Genomic DNA, 17786 nt, shown 5'->3' with positions numbered 1-17786 from the left:
ATGTTACACATAGGTATACATTTATATATCTATGTAAATATATTTTCAAAAAATCAGGGCCATTACAACCATATATATATTCTCAATGTAAAAAATACATCCATTAAAAAATTCAGTGTAGCAGCCATCACTGGTTATACCGATTTTCAGATTCTCGACACCGGTTGCACGAGTCATTTATAAAAAATACTCTTCAATCAAAGCTGTAAAGGACACGCTTTCTAAACTGTTTAAATCAGCTACATTGTTCTTTGTATTATCTGTTTTTGTATTATCTCTTTGTGAAACCATAGCTGATAACTAATTTTAATTATACAGTTTATATATTTCAAAAAACGCTCGACTTGAGGCAAAAGAATTTGCACAGAATAGCCCTATCTTCCACAACAGCTGATCTGACACTACAATACAAAGTGAAATATAGTTATCTGCATGGAAAACAAACAAACAAAAAAGCTAAACATTATTCTTTATAAGAGAATCACATTTCTTAGTCGGCGTCTATTGTGTGTGTACAACAGAACAGAATCCAAATCAAAAATAGAAAAGACACTAAGAAAGGAAACTAAATAGAAAGAGTACCGTCAGGATTAGTAAAACTTGAAATCAGAGTTTTGTCATTGGTATGTGTAAGCTGTTCCAGGGTCCCATCCAGAGCTCCTCTTCATCAGACAGTGTTTGCTCACATGGAGACTCGACCGACTCTTTAAACCTCCCCATTGTCCACAGAGGACTCCTGCTCCAAACGGGCTTTATCGATGTTGGATTTGGGCCCTATGCAGTTGGGACCTTTCACACTGCACTCTTTGGAGTTGAGGTTGTGATCAGTCATATAGGAATGGGCAGTGGTGGTGCCAATAGTAGGCCCATTGTCTTCTGTTCCATTTAAAGGTAAATGCTCTTCATGTGTGACTCCTAGCTTGTCTAGTTTTTTAAACTGTTTTCCTAATCGTGTTGGTGAGCCCAGTTTTAAATTGTTGGCGTAAGGGGGCCTTCGTGTTCGGATGATTGTACCGTTTTGGGCTAGGTATACTGATCCATTGATGTTACTGTGGCTGCTAACGTTGGGTATGCGATTGTGCTGGATGTCCGGTCCACTGTCCTCTCCTGTTGAAGTCGCGTCATGCTCTCGGTCCAGGATCAGCTTGATTCGCTTCTTTTTGCCAACCTGGAGATTAGACAGAAACATTATTAAGTCAATCTACCATCAATGTACACTTTCTGCTAGGTGAGGATTTGAACACAAAGTCGAATCAACTCATATAGATTTAGTAACAGACAGAGGTCACCAAACTCCTTAGAATCAACATCGTATAAAGCCACAAACTAGGATACAGTTTTTGGGAAAGGAAAGTGAGAGATCGTATCAAGTAAATAAACCCACAAAGATACATTTTAGGGGTGATGGTAACGTTGGTTCACTCAAGTAAAGAAATTCCAGAAGCACATCACCTCCATGCAGTCAGAAAAGAGAAAAGACTGAAAAAAATCACTCCACTCCAGGGCAGACAGCAGTTAAGTCTTACTTGGCGTTTTTCTTAGAATGCTGTGGAATCTCCTGATTCTGACTCGGCATCTGTTATTTCAGTGGTTCCTTCAGTTCCTGACTGCTGTGAGCGACGTACAGATCTGCTCTCAGATCCTGAGCCACTGCCAGATGTTACGGCATCCTCATCCTCCTCTGCAATGGGCGAGAGGCCTCCAAACGCTTCATCTGAGCTCTCCACCACGCTGCTCTCGTATGGCGTACCTTGACTTTCAGGTGCTGAGGTCACGCTTGATCTCCGTGACATTGATCCATCACTCATCTCACTGGCTGACTCTTTGCTTTCTGCTGTTTCATCCTCCTCCTCCTCCTCTTCTTGTTCTTCTTCAGAGGCCTCTTCCTCTTCGCTCTCTTCATCAATCGTGTCCTGGGATGATCGGGTAATGATGCTCTTGCGAGAGCGGCGGCTTCCTCCTGCTGATCTGGAACTTGTGGAGCTTCTCTCACTGCCAGACATTGAAACTGCATCTGATCCAGCATCGTCTGATGCAGCAGATCCGCTCTTTTCTGTCTCGGATGCCTCTTCAGATCCACTTGCTGACTCTTTCTCACCACTGCTTTCTTCAGCAGACACTGATGACTTTACTGAAGACCGGGCTGAAGACCCCTTAGAGCTGCCACCTGATCCACTGCCACTTGCACTACCAGAACCACTGCCACTTCTGCTGCTCCGTGCTTCTGCACTTGAACCCTCAGTCCGGGATGATTTCACTGATGACCGAGCTGATCCCCATCCGGACTCTTCAGATCCTTTAGACTCTTCTTCAGATTCTTCCTCAGACTCCTTTCTGTGGCAGAACTCTTCTCAGCACTAGATTCTTCCTCGGTTCCTGATTTTTCAGTCCCAGACCCAGACTCTTTTCCTGATCCTGAGGACTTTCCAGACCCAGACTCTTCCTCAGAGCCAGATTCCTCCTCTGAACCAGATTCTTTCTCGGTTTCAGATTCCTTCTCAGATGCTTCTGTTCCAGACTTTTCAGTCCCAGATTTAGACTTACTCTCGGCATCAGATTCGTCTGGTTCTTCTGGTTCGGATTCAGAATCAACAGTACTCTCGTTGGCATCATCTCGGTCCAGATCCACTTTCAGATAATCCTTATCATCAGTTGAGCCTGCTACACTACTCCTCTCAGAAGATTCCTCATCCGAGCCTTTCTTTCTGCTCTCTGCTTCTGATCCGCTCCCACTGGCCTCTGGCTCACTGACACTGATAGACACTTTTGATTTCTCTGACTCAGCTGCAGACTCATCTTTATCACTCATAGAGCTTCGACTGATGCTGCTCTGTGATTTCCTCCTAACTTGCAGCTTGTTTGCTATATTTATACGCTTCAGTACTTTCCCAAGTCGACTTCTGGCAGGGGACACACCATCAAGGGAATCCACGCTCTGCCCACCTGTCAGGCTCTCTTGACTCCCAATACGACGTGCAGAAGTTAGTTTGGCATAATCTTTGTCTTTCTTTCCTTTCCCAAACATCATTGGGAAAATCCTGGCCTTCTTCCACGGGGATGGAGCTTCAGTTTTCTTCCCTGCAGCAAGCAGCTTACTGAGCTTCATGACGGACTTCAGCTTCTTTGCAGCTTTGGATTCCTCAGGTTCAGCCTCAACTGGCTCCTCAGCAGGAATCTCTGGCTCTTCCTCTTCAATCTCATCCTCTGGTGGGAAATCCTGGAATCCCACACGTTTTCCACGTCCTCGACCTCTCCCTCGCCCACCTCGACCTCTTCCCCTACCCTGTTTGGATATCATTTCCTTTAAAGCAATCTCATTCATTATAGGTAGTAAGAATTAAATGGCCAAGCCTAATATTACATGATACATGAAATGTAAATAAATAATCGATGATGTCAAGAAGTTTGTAAATGAATGTGTAACATTACCTCTGGGCCACCATAGTAATAACCTTCATCCTCCATGAAGGCCTCTCCATACTCATCATACATCGGAGTGATTAGCCTCCTGCGGCTGCCATAAGGTGGATAGGGATCAAACCTGGATGTAGAAAACAGAATAATGCAGCATGTGAACTGTTTGTGTGTGCAGAAAAATATTACCCTTGCTTTAAAAAAACATCTCAGAAGCCTTAACCAAGGTTTATAGTTATCCAAAAAGCATTGGATAAAGTTTTGCATAAACTTCCGTGCTTCTAAAACAATTTCAACACATTTTTCATCCCGCTTGCTGCCTAATCCAGGAACTGGCTTATGATGACAGTTAAATTCCAAGCTCAAAAAACATTTAGCTATAACTTTTTTTTTTCTATTTAGGTCTATTCCAGAGACAGGAATGGGTTTTCAAGGCATCTCTTTCAGTGATATATGTCAAGCAATAAGGGACAGAAAAATTAATGCACAGCCTAAGCAGAAGAAATTCAAATAAAAATGTAAATTCTGATTATTTTGGGGGCTCAGATCTCCAACAGGTTCGAAAATATGATCACTTATTCAAGAAAGGAAAGGCAAAAGGAGATGCCTCATTACACTTGCAATCAACATCGGCCCATGTGCTGCTCCACCCACGCAGGACAAATAGCCCCTGTGATCCAAGGATTAAAGGCTAAACCCCCATTAAAGATTCCTAAGCTCTCTAAATAGCCCTGGATCTTCAGCCGGCCGGGCCTTGCTGATAGCAGGTGCAGTTCAGCCTGACAGAAGTGCAACATTTATCTTCCCCACTCTCTCCCTTGATGTCTGTGGAATCAAAGCCATCCTTCTTTCTCCAGGGCCTTGACTACGGACAAACAAAACCTTGATATTCAGAGAGTACAATCAGATAAAAAATTCTCTTTCAGCATTGCTCAGTTTTTAAAAATCGCTAAAAGTATCTTTATTCTGTTTTGTGCTAAGATTAATAACTAGGTGAACAGGTGTTTTTGCATCACATCTTCTATTAAATTGTGCGTTCTAGTGATTGGAAGGCTGGATTGAGCTAAGGATCAAAAGGTTCTTTGTACTACAGAACAAATCTTTGTTCTACAATTTATTTTAAGATTAGCAAATGATTTTCGATCCTCAGATTTCTACATTGTGCATTTTAATGTTTGGATTGAGCTGAGGACTAAAACCATGAATTATTTAAGCTACACTTCACTTTCTTGAAAAACCTCCCCTAGAGTTAAACAGTTGAGTTTTACAATTTTTTTACCGAACCGGTAAGTGATATCGATAAAAGTAGTAATACCGTTAAAACCTTAATGATACCCATCCCTTATAATCACAGATGATCACTCTATTCATCAGAAACGTCCTTCTCCGATTCATCACTGACACCTGAGTACATTATTCAACAACTTCTTCAAGTGAGAATTTTGTTTTGCTTATTTTCTTTGGCATTTTCACCTCAAACCAACTTTCAAATGTAAACTCTCTCGCGACGCTCTTTACGCACGGACACACGAGTCACTATGGCGCTGTATGCACAGACTTCTGCATTTTCCCACTAAAGCTGAATATATATCTTTTTCAGATGCTTATTAGCTATCAGATAAGGCAGTGTTTCAAAAGTCATGTGCAATTGGGTCAATCTACTGACCGTCAAAGCGAGGGCAGGACCATCTCTCATCTTAGGCGCTCCTTGGATGTTGACAGCTATTAACACCTCTTAGAAGCAATAATTGGTTCAAATGAGGTGTCAATCAAAAGGACAAAGGACAGCTGCCATTTTGATATCAAAATATCGGTAATGTTTACATCTGAAAAGATGATATACTACCGAACACATTTTAGATTTGATTGCTCCGGCAACTAGTTTGAGATGACTGCAATGCATTACGTGGATGTTTATCTAGATATAAATGTGTGGTGGACTAAATATTTCACTGAATTAGATTTGCTGTGTGTAATTACACCATGTTTGTCGAGATGTTATTGATCTGTGGATAGACATGAGCCATGAAATGTGAGTATCTTTACTGTTGTTATTGTTTCTTCGGTTGTTGGCAGTTTGACAAATACACTAATTGTGTCCGCTGTGTTCATTTTGTCTTAAAATGGTTGCAATGATTTTAATTAATCTTTCTGTGGGGAGTCATTATATTTAGCAAAGCTACATCTTAAAACATGCTACAGTGCATCCGGAAAGTATTCATAGCGCTTCACTTTTTCCACATTTTTATGTTACAGCCTTATTCCAAAATGGATTAAATTCATTTATTTCCTCAAAATTCTACAAACAATACCCCATAATGATAATGTGAAAAAAGAGCTTTTGAAATTGTTGAAAATTTATTAAAAATAAAAAACCTGAAAAAAATCACATGTACAGAAGTATTCACAGCCTTTGCTCAATGCTTTGTTGATGCACCTTTGGCAGCAATTACAGCCTCAAGTCTTTTGAATATGATGCCACAAGCTTGGCACACCTGTCTTTAGGAATTTTCACCCATTCCTCTTTGCAATACCTCTCAAGCTAACAGGTTGGATGGGAAGCGATGATTTACAGCCATTTTCAGATCTCTCCAGAGATGTTAAATAGGATTTAGGTATGGGCTCTGGTTGGGCCACTCATGGACATTCACCGAGTTGTTGTGAAGCCACCCCATTGAAATTTTGGCGGTGTGCTTTGGGTCCTTGTCCTGCTGGAAGATGAACCGTCGCCCCAGTCTGAGGTCAAGAGCACTCTGAAGCAGGTTTTTATTCAGGATTTCTCTGTACATTGTTGCATTCCTCTTTCCCTCTATCCTGACTAGTCTTCCAGTTCCTGCTGCTGAAAAACATCCCCACAGCATGATGCTGCCACCACCATGCTTCACTGTAGGGATGACATTAGCCTGGTGATGAGCGGTGCCTGGTTTTCTCCAAACGTAACGCCTGGCATTCACTCCAAAAAGTTCAATTTTTGTCTCACCAGACCGGAGAATTTAGTTTTTTTTATGGTCTGAGTGTCTTTCAGATTTCAGATTTAAGCTGCTGAAACATCTCAAGAATGATCAATGAAAACAGAATGTAGCTGAGCTCAATTTAGAGCTTCACGGCAAAGACTGTGAATACTAATGTACATGTGATTTTTCAGGTTTTTAATTTTTAATACAATGCAACAATTTCAAAAACTCTTTTTTCACATTGTCATTTTGGGGTATTGTGTGTAGAATTTTGAGGAAATAAATGAATCCTTTTTGAAATAAGGCTGTAACATAAAAAATGTGGAAAGAGTGAAGCGCTATGAATACTTTCTGGATGCACTGTATGTACTGTGGGTGGTACATCAGAATTAAAATGTTAACCTCAAGACGTCTGTCATTAGAAATCTTGACGTCTTGATCTTGTAGTGCAACATATGTTTAGTGGCACTCATAGCAAACCTTCAGTGCACCACAGAACTCCTAAAAACCATATGCTGCTTTGCTCCCTCGAAAATCTAATTACTCTACCAAACCTAATAGAGGATGCCATTACACTTGAGTCTGAACTCCGGTCTGCGAGTCTTACATGCGCCTCACGTCTTAATGAATCCTCTGAGCTTATCTAAAGACGGCTGTGTGGAGGTGAGGGCACATTAATCTCATCAAAGCTTCCAGCATCTCCTCAGAAGAGCTGACGTTAAACCGAGCAGTTCAACATTTGCAACAGCATCTGTTCTGAGGGTAAAGCTGTTGCTGTGGTACAGTACGTGTCAATTTGAACTGTTTACACCTTCTTTCTTTCTCTTCTGCCGTCTCCTTCTGTCTGCACACATGAGATGTTCAGTTAATGTATTGTATCCACTGCAGGCCTCTTTTCTTTAGCCTGAAACCACATGGAATGCCTGTTTCTGGTTGGATTGTTTTGGGCTCAGGTGTCTTGTTGTCATCGAAACGATTGCCAAAATTGGAATGAAGACAGAAGAGAAATAGAAGTGATCAAGGATATGATTGAAAACAGAAGGAGAGACAAAGAGAAAGGGAGCTAAGTGGGAAGAAATTACACAGTTTGCTTTCAAAAGAAGGTAAAGGATCTGCAAAACACAAACTCTGTGTTAAAGAAATACACAATAGGTTAGGATTTAATATAAAACCCACCCTTGATCATAGCCGTAGTAGTCTTGGGTGTAGTAATCCTGCCCAGGGTCGATACCTGATTCCATGGATAGAGCCTGAAAAACAAACATGAAGACAGATGTTAGACTTCACACAGGCTGCTAAAACTAGTTAGGGTTTGGTGCACAGTTTACTATCTAATCCATAACTCTTCTGGTCCACACTTAAATTAGGTTTGGTGTTAGAAGATTTAAAAAGATAAAAAAGAAGCTTACCAATGTTCCAGTCATCAAGAATGTAAATACAGTGAAAGTATTTACAGATTGTTAAGGTTTTGTGATCAAGCACCAAACATTTCTTCTTATTATTAATGCCCAACATAGTTGTGCTATATTTTTTTGGTGGAAACCATGAAAGTTATTTGAGAATTCTTTGATACATAAAAAAACTGTTTATTTAAATAAAAAAGTATTTGTTTTGATTTATTTAAATATACTTGTTTTACAAATGTTTTACCTGTTTAAGTCATAATTTATGCACTTATATGCTATGTATAGTAATTATGCACACATGGATTTCTGAAACTTTCATTCCCCTACTTGGTGCACAGTTTACTATGTAATCCATAATTCTTCTGGTCCACACTTAAATTAGCTTTGCTGTTAGAAGATTTTAAAAGATTTTAAAAGAAGAAGCTCGTCAATATGTTTCACTCATCAAAAGTGATGTTTTGTTTGAGCAAAAATGCAATAAAGCAACACAAAAAATACAGTGAGATTATGCAACAGTATTTTAGATTTATAAAACACTCTTTTCTATTTTATTATGTTTGGAAATCATTACTGATTGCTACACAATCCTATAGAAATTGTTCTGGTTCTGTTTTTTTGGTCAAGCACCAAACACTTATTATTATTATTTATAGCGAACATAGTTGTGCTGCTAAGTATTTTAGATTTTGTGTGGAAACCATGAAATTTTATTTGAATTTATTTTCATGAAAGATTATTTTAGAGTTCTTCTATAAATTTTAAAAAAGTATTTACTTTATTTAATTTTTAAAACTCTTTGCATTGATTATTTTAAATATACTTCCTAGCAGGCATAGAATTGACATTGACATTGTACCTGAACATCGTTGGACATTGCATTTTGATTCGAAATGAAAATCGGGTTGACGTCAGAACCCAACGTCAGGTCAACGTCAATGTCCAAAGTCAGACAGACGTTACATTTTAGTTACTTTTCAACGCAACCAAAAAACAACAAAATATCAACGTCTAACGATGTTACAACTTGACGTTGTGTGGACATTTCCAATACGACGTCTATAAGACAGTGTATTTTGGTTGCCATAGCTGACAAATTAATGTCAGTATTTGATGTCAATATCACAATGGTTTAAGATGTTGGCTTGACGTTGGATTTTGGTCACTTTCCAACACAACCTAAAATCAACCAAATATCAATGTCATTTCACGTCGTTATTGGACGTCAAAATAACATTATCCTTATATGCTGGCGACCTAAATTTAACCTGATATTAATGTCTTATGATGTTGTGTTCTGCTGGGATGCCATATAAACATTTTACAGTTTTAAGACATGATTAATGCACTTATATGCTATATAAAGTAATTCTGCACACAAATGGGTTCCTGAAACCTTTATTGCCCTACAAACTTGTTTGACTGTTTGAACACTAAAGAACATATTTTAAAGAATGTTGTAAACCTGGAGTATTTTTTAAAAGAATAGTTATGCATTTTATTCCTTAGTGTAAAGAGCTTTTTGGCCTTTTGTAGAATGGAATGTTACTATGGATGTTAAAGGCTCTAGAAGGAAAATGAAGAATAAAGATGCACAATTTTTAAGAGTGTACACATACTTAACCCTGCCATATGTCAACATTTATGTAACAGGATCATAAAAAAGAGATCGGTGGTTGAAAAAAAAGAACACAGAAGATATATCAAAACACAAGAAGGAGAACTGTGAAAATGCATGCAGAAAAACCGAGAAGCTACCTCAGGCCGGAGCAGAGAGGGTCTCAACAGCTGCTGCTGCTGGCACAGTCACAAACAGAGAGAAAAAAAGATCTAATACTGAGAGAGAATACATGAGAAGCAGCACAGAAAAGAAGACAAAGACAAAGAGAATAGCAAGAGAAGATGTCGCTGCATACATTTAAAAAGAATGATCAGACCCGCAACATGACAGCAAAAAGATGTGCATTCAAAACCGGAAAGAGGGGGAGGAAAAAAAGAGCTCTTGGAGAGAAAGATAATGGCAGACATGCAGATGAGGAAAAAACGTTGTGTCTTAAGAAATACTGCAAACTTTAAGAGCTAAAGTGCTTGAAAGGTCAGAAAAGGTCGTGCTTGACAGCATGCATACACAACCTATATGCATTAACACTGCCGTGACGAATTTATGGAGCAGAATTATGTGTGCAGGCAGAGCCAAGATAAGATGGGACTCTTCAATTTACACTCTTTACTAGGGTGTAAATGTAAGTTTAATGGTAAAGTTTCTATTGCTGTCTCATTGTGATTCTAGTTAATGTCTCTCTCAAGGCACCACTGGCAGTCTGAAGTGACAAATGAGCAAGGCACTCTTACCTTTGACTCATTAAAGAAAAAAGCTTTATACATTAAACGAGCTGTGCATAGAACTAGATTTTTTTATATGCTCTGATATAGAGAGAGAGAAGATGTGCAGTCTGATGCAAAAGTCACCATTATGATGTGGTATCATTCATATCCATGCAGGAACATTTCAAAGAGGTCATATTATGCTTTTTTTCCCAAGTCAAAATGTGTCTGTGAAGTTTCATTTCAACAAACTCAATGCAATAATGGAACACATGTTAAAGGGATAGTTCACCCAAAAATGAAGATTCGGTTATCATCTACTCTAGCTTCACTTATTCCAAACCTGTAAGAGTTTCTTCTGTTGAAGAAAAAAGAGGTATTTCAGAGAAACCTGTAACCATTGACTTCCATAGTATTTGTTTTTTCAATGGATACAGGTTTTCAGCATTCTTCAAAATGTCTTCTTTTGTGTTCAATAGAATATAGGACCTCTTAAAGGTTTGGAACCACTTACAGAATTATTAGCCCCCCTTTAAATTTTTTTCTTGAAATTTTTACAGTATGTCTGATAATATTTTTTCTTCTAGAGAAAGTCTTATTTGTTTTATTTTGGCTAGAATAAAACTTGTTTTTAATTTTATAAAACCATTTTAGGTTACAATTGCCTAATTACCCTAACCTCCCAAGTTAACCTAATTAACCTAGTTAGAAATAAGTAATTAAAACTATTATGTTTAGGAATGTGTTGAAAAAATCTTCTCTCCGTTAAACAGAAATTGGGGAAAAAGTAAACAGAAGGGCTAATAATTCTGACTTTAACTATATATATATATATATATATATATATATATATATATATATATATATATATATATATATATATATATATATATATATATATACACACACACAAACCCAATGGCTCTTAAAAAAAAAAAAAAAGGTTTCAGATCCCTCTGCTTTATAGCTTGTGCCTCAGATACTCCAGTGGCATCAAACAAAACATCTGCATGTGTTTTAAAGCTTAAGAGACAGTCCTCGCTGCAGCCTACAGCTTGATGACGTACTGGACCAGGTCCACTACGTAATGGACAATAGCCTACACCCCCCCTACCCTAAACCCAACCGTCACAGTAGTATGGTCTTCAGGTTGCTCTTCAGTGTTTGGACTTTCAGCAGTGAAATTAAACCACACTGAAAGCTGGACTGACACAGTTTTAATTTACTAGAACTTCGATTTTAAGCTGCTTTGACACAATCTACATTGTAAAAGCACTTTAGAAATAATGATGAATTGATTTGAATTATGGGCATTACCTTAGTGTGAGGTACAATGTCTACTACGCATTGGACCTTGCTTGTTGAATTCACCCGTCACGGGCGTCCCCACCAATATCAAGAGCAAACCTATACCCTTGATGTGAAGTATTTAACTTCTGTATATTACACTACAACTGAGGACTACAACTGAGGTGTTTTGTAACTCTGCAGATCTTTTTCTTGCGCAAATCACAATATTATGCGCTAAAGGGAGTGTAAAAAGCATAATAAGACCCCAGCAACACACAGAGTTAGTTGTTTTTCAAATTCCAAACACTAAAATAAAAACAATATTAATGTTAAAAATACAAATCTTACCTGTCTGCCCATGCCACGCCTGCTGAAAGAAAAAGAAAAGTTAGAAAGAATGACATCCAGCTGAAAATGCAACATCTTTTGACAGGCACAATTCTTCAGACTTATTTTTGTACAGTCTGACTCGCTTGTATCTATCTTACAGAAAGCGTTTCAACACATGTCCTCTCTTATCACCAGTCCAGAGTGAAAACAGCATGTTTAAATGGGAAAGCACTTGAAAGATAAAAATGCACTCGGGGAAATGGTGCAGATAGTCCTGACACAAGCAGTTTTTACCTACAGCAAAGACTTCATAAGCGCAGGTTAATCTGATTTTTGAAATAAGTCATTTTCTGGTGAATGGTAAAGCAACACCTACAGTTCACACACACACACACACACACACACACACACACACACACACATACACACACATCCTATATTTAATGCAGCAGCTGTAAGAGGTTCCATCATTCACAAGCAAAACATCCAAGAAAGTTACATTTCAGAGTTTCTGAAGGGCAACAGAGTAAAGCTCACTAAGTGATTAAAATACTGTGACAAATGCACAGTGTATGCTGCGTGTGTGTCTGTGTGTTTACTTCAATATGTTTTTGGAATGTCGCCCAAAGTAAAACACCTGATGAAATGTCCTCTAGAAGACGTCATCAAAAACAAAACAAAACAATGAAAAAAGCAAGGCAAAAAAAAAAAAAAAAAAAAAAACCAAAAGCAGAGTAAATGAAAACAAAACAAAAGCATAACAAAAATATATACAAAAAAACAAGGCAAAAAAAGCAGAGTAAAGCAAAACAAAACTTTGCAAGGAAAAGAAAAGCAAAAAACAAAAGCAAAGCAAACAAAAAGCTACACAAAACAAGGAAAAGCTAAACAAAAAAGGCAAGCTAAAGCAAACCAATGCAAAACAAAGCATAACAAATATATACCAACAACAAATATACAAAAAACAATAAAATAACAAGTCATATCAAAGCAAAATGAAACAAAAACAAAGCAAATGAAAAAAGAGAAAGCATATAAAGGAATAGCAAAAGAAAAAGCTAAATAAAATCAAGACAAAACAAAGCATAGCAAATATATACAAACAACAAATACACAAAAACAATAAAAATACAAGGCAGAGCAAAGCAAAATGAAAAAAAAAAAAACTAAGAAAAGCAAAGCAAAAGTGCATAAAGGAATAACAAAAGGAAAAAGTAAATAAAATCAAGCAAAGTCAAATCAACATGATACAAAGCAAAACATAAATATAAACCAAAAACAAATGCACACAAAATAAACAATAAAATAACAAGGCAGATCAAAGAAAAATGAAACAAAAGCAAAGCAAATGAAATGAAAAGCAAGAAAAAACAAAAACAACAAATATCAAATACACAAAAAACAATAAAAATACAAGACATTGCAAAGCAAAATAAAACAAAAGCAAGACAAATGAAAAAAGCTAAACAAAAGAAAGCAAAGCAAAAGTACATAAAGAAATAGCAAAAGGGAAAATCAATGCAATACAAAGCAGAACAAAAAGTATACTAACAACAAATACACACAAAAAAAAAAAACAATAAAATAACTAGGCAGATCAAAGCAAAATGAAACAAAAAGCTAAACAAAGCAAAAAAGCTAAACAACCCAAATGAAAGCAAAGTAAAAGCATAAGGAATAGCAAAAGGAAAAACTAAATAAATCAAGCAGTCAAATCAACACAATACAAATCAGAACAGATATATACATAACAACACAAACAAACAACAAAACAACAAGGCAGAACAAAGCAAAATGAAACCAAAATCGAAGCTAACTAAAAGCTGAACAAGACAAAGGAAAGCAAAGCAAACGCATATAAAGGAATAGCAAAATAAAAATAAAATCAAGCAGAATCAAATCAGCACAATACAAAGCAGAAAAAACATAAACCAACAACAAATACACACACACACACACACACACACACACACACACACACACACACACACACACACACACACACACACACACACACAAAACAATAAAATAACAAGACAGAGCAAAGAAAAATGAAACAACAGCATAAAAACAAACAAAAAAACAAAGTTAAAGTAAACAAAAAGCTAAACAAAATAAAGGAAAGCAAAGTGAAAGCATATAAAGGAACAGCTAAAGAAAAAAGCTAAATAAAACCAAGAAAAAGCAAATCAAGGCAAAACAAAGCATAACAGACATATACCAAAAACAAACACACACACAAAAATAAAACAACAAGGCAGAACAAAGCAAAATGAAACAAAAGAAAAGCAAATGAAAAAAGAAAGCAAAAGAAAAAGCTAAATAAAACCGATGCAAAACAAAGCATAACAAATATATACCAATAACAAATACACAAAAACAACAAAATAACGAGACAGATCAAAGAAAAATAAGACAAGCAAAAAAACAAAACAAAACAAACAAAAGCAAAGCAAACAAAAAACTAAACAAAACTAAAGCAAAGCAAAAGCAAATAAAGGAATAGCAAAAGAAAATAAAGCAAAAGCCAAAGCAGAACAAATATATGCAAAAAACAAACACACACAAAAAAATAAAACAACAAGGCAGAACAAAGCAAAATAAAACAAAAGAAAAGCGAATGAAAAAGCTAAACAAAACAAAGGAAAGCAAAGCAAAAGCAATTAAAGATATAGCAAAAGAAAAAGCTAAATAAAACCAATGCAAAACAAAGTATAACAAATATATACCAATAACAAATACACAAAAACAACAAAACAACAAGACAGATCAAAGAAAAATAAAACAAGCAAAAAAAAAAACAACAAACAAAACAAACAAAAGCAAAGCAAACAAAAAAACTAAACAAACTAAAGCAAAGCAAAGGCAGATAAAGGAATAGCAAAAGAAAATAAAGCAAAAGCCAAAGCAGAACAAATATATGCCAAAAACAAACACACACAAAAAAATAAAACAACAAGGCAGAACAAAGCAAAATAAAACAAAAGCAAAGCAAATAAAATATCTACACAAACAAAGGAAAGCAAAGCAGAAGCACCTAAAGGAATAGCAAAAGAAAAAGCAAAAGAAATTCAAGCAAAAGCAAATCAACACAAAACAAAGCAGAAAAAATATCAACAACAAATACACAAAAAACACAACAAAATAACAAAGCAGAGCAAAGCAAAATGAAACAAAAAACAAGAGCAAAGCAAACAAAAAGCTAAACAAATCAAAGCAAAGCAAAAGCATAAGGAATATCAAAAGGAAAACTAAATCAAATCAACACAATACAAAGCAGAACGAAAGATATACTAACATCAAATACACACAAAAAAAGAATCAATAAAAAATGAATATGAAAGAATAAAATGTGAGTGCACATGCTCTTAACATGTTTTATGAAATGCAGCCTATAAATAAAGAAGCGGCGAGGCCTGTCGTTGAGTTTACGTCTTGTTTTACATTAACGCATTTTGAAATATCCCTGTCAAACGCACAAACACATCTCTCTCACACATAATGAATGAGTGGCAGATGAGTGATGTGAGATGTGTTCAGTATATGCCACTGGGAGGAAAGTGAAGTGCGCGTGTCCCTCAGGGAGACAAAGGCCGTTTCTCAGCTCAAAGAATGCAGAGACTTCGTCCTCTTGTGTTAATCTCATATCATCCAAGCAAGCATTTTTTTATTTTTAAAAGATGTCTAATGGATGTCTAATAGACGTTTAAACATAGTCGTCTTGGCTAAAATAAGGCTAAATTTAGGCTGTCAGTGAAAATTAAAGAAACGTTTAATAGCCCAAAACGAGATAGGTCAAACAGAAATGAATGACTACACATATAAAGTCTGTCTAATCTGTCTATTTGATGGCCAGTTTTGGGCTATTCTTATGGCTCGTTTCCACTGATTGGTACAGTATACGGTATGGTTCGGGTCGGTACGGGTCACCTTTATCAGGCTTGCGTTTCCACTACCAAGGGTAAGCACTGAAGCCTAACAGCAAGAAGGACGCTGGTTCGAGTTCCGGCTGGGCCAGTTGGCATTTCTGTGTGGAGTTTGCATGTTCTCCCTGTGTTGGTGTGGGTTTCCTCCAGGTGCTCCGGTTTCCCTCCACAGTCAAAAGACATGTGCTAAAGATGAATTGGATTAACTAAATTGGCCGAGTGTGTGTGTGTGTGTGAGAGAATGTGAGAGTGAATTGGTGTTTCCCAGTACTGGGTTGCGGCTGGAAAGGCATCTGCTGCGGAAAACATATGCTGTAGTTGGTGGTTCATTCCGCTGTGGCGACCCCTGATAATTAAAAGGACTAAGTCAAACTAAAATGAATGAATGAATGAACTTAATCTATTTGTGTTGGGGCAACATTGAGGAATCATGTGGAACTCAGGATTTTTACAGTGTTTTTACAGAAACATAAATCACACACACACACGCACACACACACTCCTCAAACTTCATATCAGTATCAAATGAACTATTGATCCATTATTAAAAATGCAAAAACACCATAGTCAGATCCTCAGAAGAAGTGCTCTCATGTTTTAGGAGCAGCAGGAGAGATGTTGTATTTTGATGATGAAAGGAAGAAGAAAGAGAGGAAAACATGAACAGAGGAGAGAAAAGAGAGAATTAAGGTTAGTGATGTCAATGGCAGATTCATCGATTGATTAATTAAATTCCCCAGATCTCACAGTCTGCGCTTTCATCCTGCTGAGCAAGTAGTGTGAATATAAAGCAGTTTCACTGGACTTACAAACAAGACACGGCACTTCCTCACAGCATCCATTCAGCGCACACTTAAAGGGATAGTTTACCCAAAACTGATAGTTCGGTCTTCATTTACTTACTCAGGTTTCATTTATCTATTGAGCACAAAATATGTTACTTTGAAATATGTTGGAAACTTTAGGTTTATGCACTTCTACATGAGTGTTCTCGCATAGTACTTGACAAAATCATGATGTGCAACCTGTAACCATTTACTTCCATAGTATTTTTAGTCCAACGATGGAAGTCATTGGCTACAGGTTTCTAACATTTTTCTAAATATCTTCTTTTACTCATTTTACTTTTGACTCATAAAGGTTTGGAATTGCTTCAGATTGCGTAAACTTGAAGTTTCATTTTTTGAGGTGAAACATAAATCTTTGAGTCTCAAACTTCTAAAACAATCTTTGCAATATTTGATTATATATAGTTGGTTTAGAGTTGCTTTTTCCATTTATGTATTTCCTTTCAATTACACTGCACTAAAGGTAGACAATCTGTTAGTTTACACTTTCCTTGAGATTAATGAATCCAGGAAAAATAATAAAAATAAAATAAAATAATAATAAAAATAAATAAAACACTTGAAAAGCAAAACTATTTAACATAGTAAGACTTTGAATTATTAAACAGGGCAAATATGTAAAGAAGTGCAATCCTGCAGAAGTACCGTCTGGAACAGAAAGTTTTCAATGTAACCAGTGACAAAATAAGGAGACATTTACACAGAACGTGTCTTTGTGTCTAAAACGTTAGATGCAGCTCAGGAACGTTTTTTTTTAAGTACCTCCTCCACCATGTTAATGTTAAATAAAATAGTTGTCATGCCAACTTGCTAAACAGACTATCACAATGCTTGCTTCACCTCCAACTTCTTCTGATTGGTCCACTGCTTTAGAACTGACAAAACTTTTAATTCCTTTAACTTGACAGTGTTTGAAAAACGTGGCACTACAAAATATGCAACGTAAAGGCCCGTACAAACCGGACGCTTTTCGTATGCGTTTATCGTCAGCGACTTTCAAGACATTTTTCCGGATTCAAACCCAAGCGATTTTCACAGGCGTTGAGCAGAAGAGTATGCAAACAGTGTTGCCAGATGTAGCTGACTGATTCCAGCCCAAAAACTATCCAAAAGCTGCCGAAATGCAAAATGACCCGCCCAGTCATTTGGAACTCGCGCTCAGTGGGGGGTGGGGGTGTGGGGGGAGACAACACTGTATGAAAAATCACTTCTTGACGTTAGATGGCGCTACACAACTTTAAGCTTCTGACACCTGCTTGTAACACAGAAGAAGAAGACAAAGTTGATTGACACGCT

General features: G+C 37.0%; 1 protein-coding gene across 1 annotated transcript; it reads right to left on the bottom strand.

Annotated features, from left to right (window-relative positions):
• Positions 1-1084: 1084 nt before the first annotated feature.
• Positions 1085-11746, bottom strand: LOC130240024 (neurofilament medium polypeptide-like). Its single transcript, XM_056471440.1, has 5 exons — positions 11735-11746; positions 7545-7618; positions 3430-3541; positions 1527-3283; positions 1085-1168 (listed from the first exon to the last, which is right to left on the bottom strand). The coding sequence occupies exons 1-4, from the start codon at positions 11744-11746 to the stop codon at positions 2255-2257; spliced, it is 1227 nt and encodes a 408-aa protein (XP_056327415.1). The 3' UTR covers positions 1085-1168; positions 1527-2254.
• Positions 11747-17786: the final 6040 nt, after the last annotated feature.

The sequence above is a fragment of the Danio aesculapii genome, chromosome 13 (assembly GCF_903798145.1).
Source record: "Danio aesculapii chromosome 13, fDanAes4.1, whole genome shotgun sequence".
NCBI lineage: Eukaryota > Metazoa > Chordata > Actinopteri > Cypriniformes > Danionidae > Danio > Danio aesculapii.
The sequence above is the reverse complement of the archived record's forward strand: the minus strand, read 5'-3'. Positions and strand labels throughout refer to the sequence as shown.

Excerpts from the sequence above, each read along its gene's own strand:
- LOC130240024 (XM_056471440.1), bottom strand. Across the intron at positions 3,542-7,544 it reads TACTACGGCTATGATCAAGG|GTTTGATCCCTATCCACCTT; the intron begins GTGGGTTTTATA and ends TTCTACATCCAG. Across the intron at positions 3,284-3,429 it reads ATTACTATGGTGGCCCAGAG|GGTAGGGGAAGAGGTCGAGG; the intron begins GTAATGTTACAC and ends ATATCCAAACAG.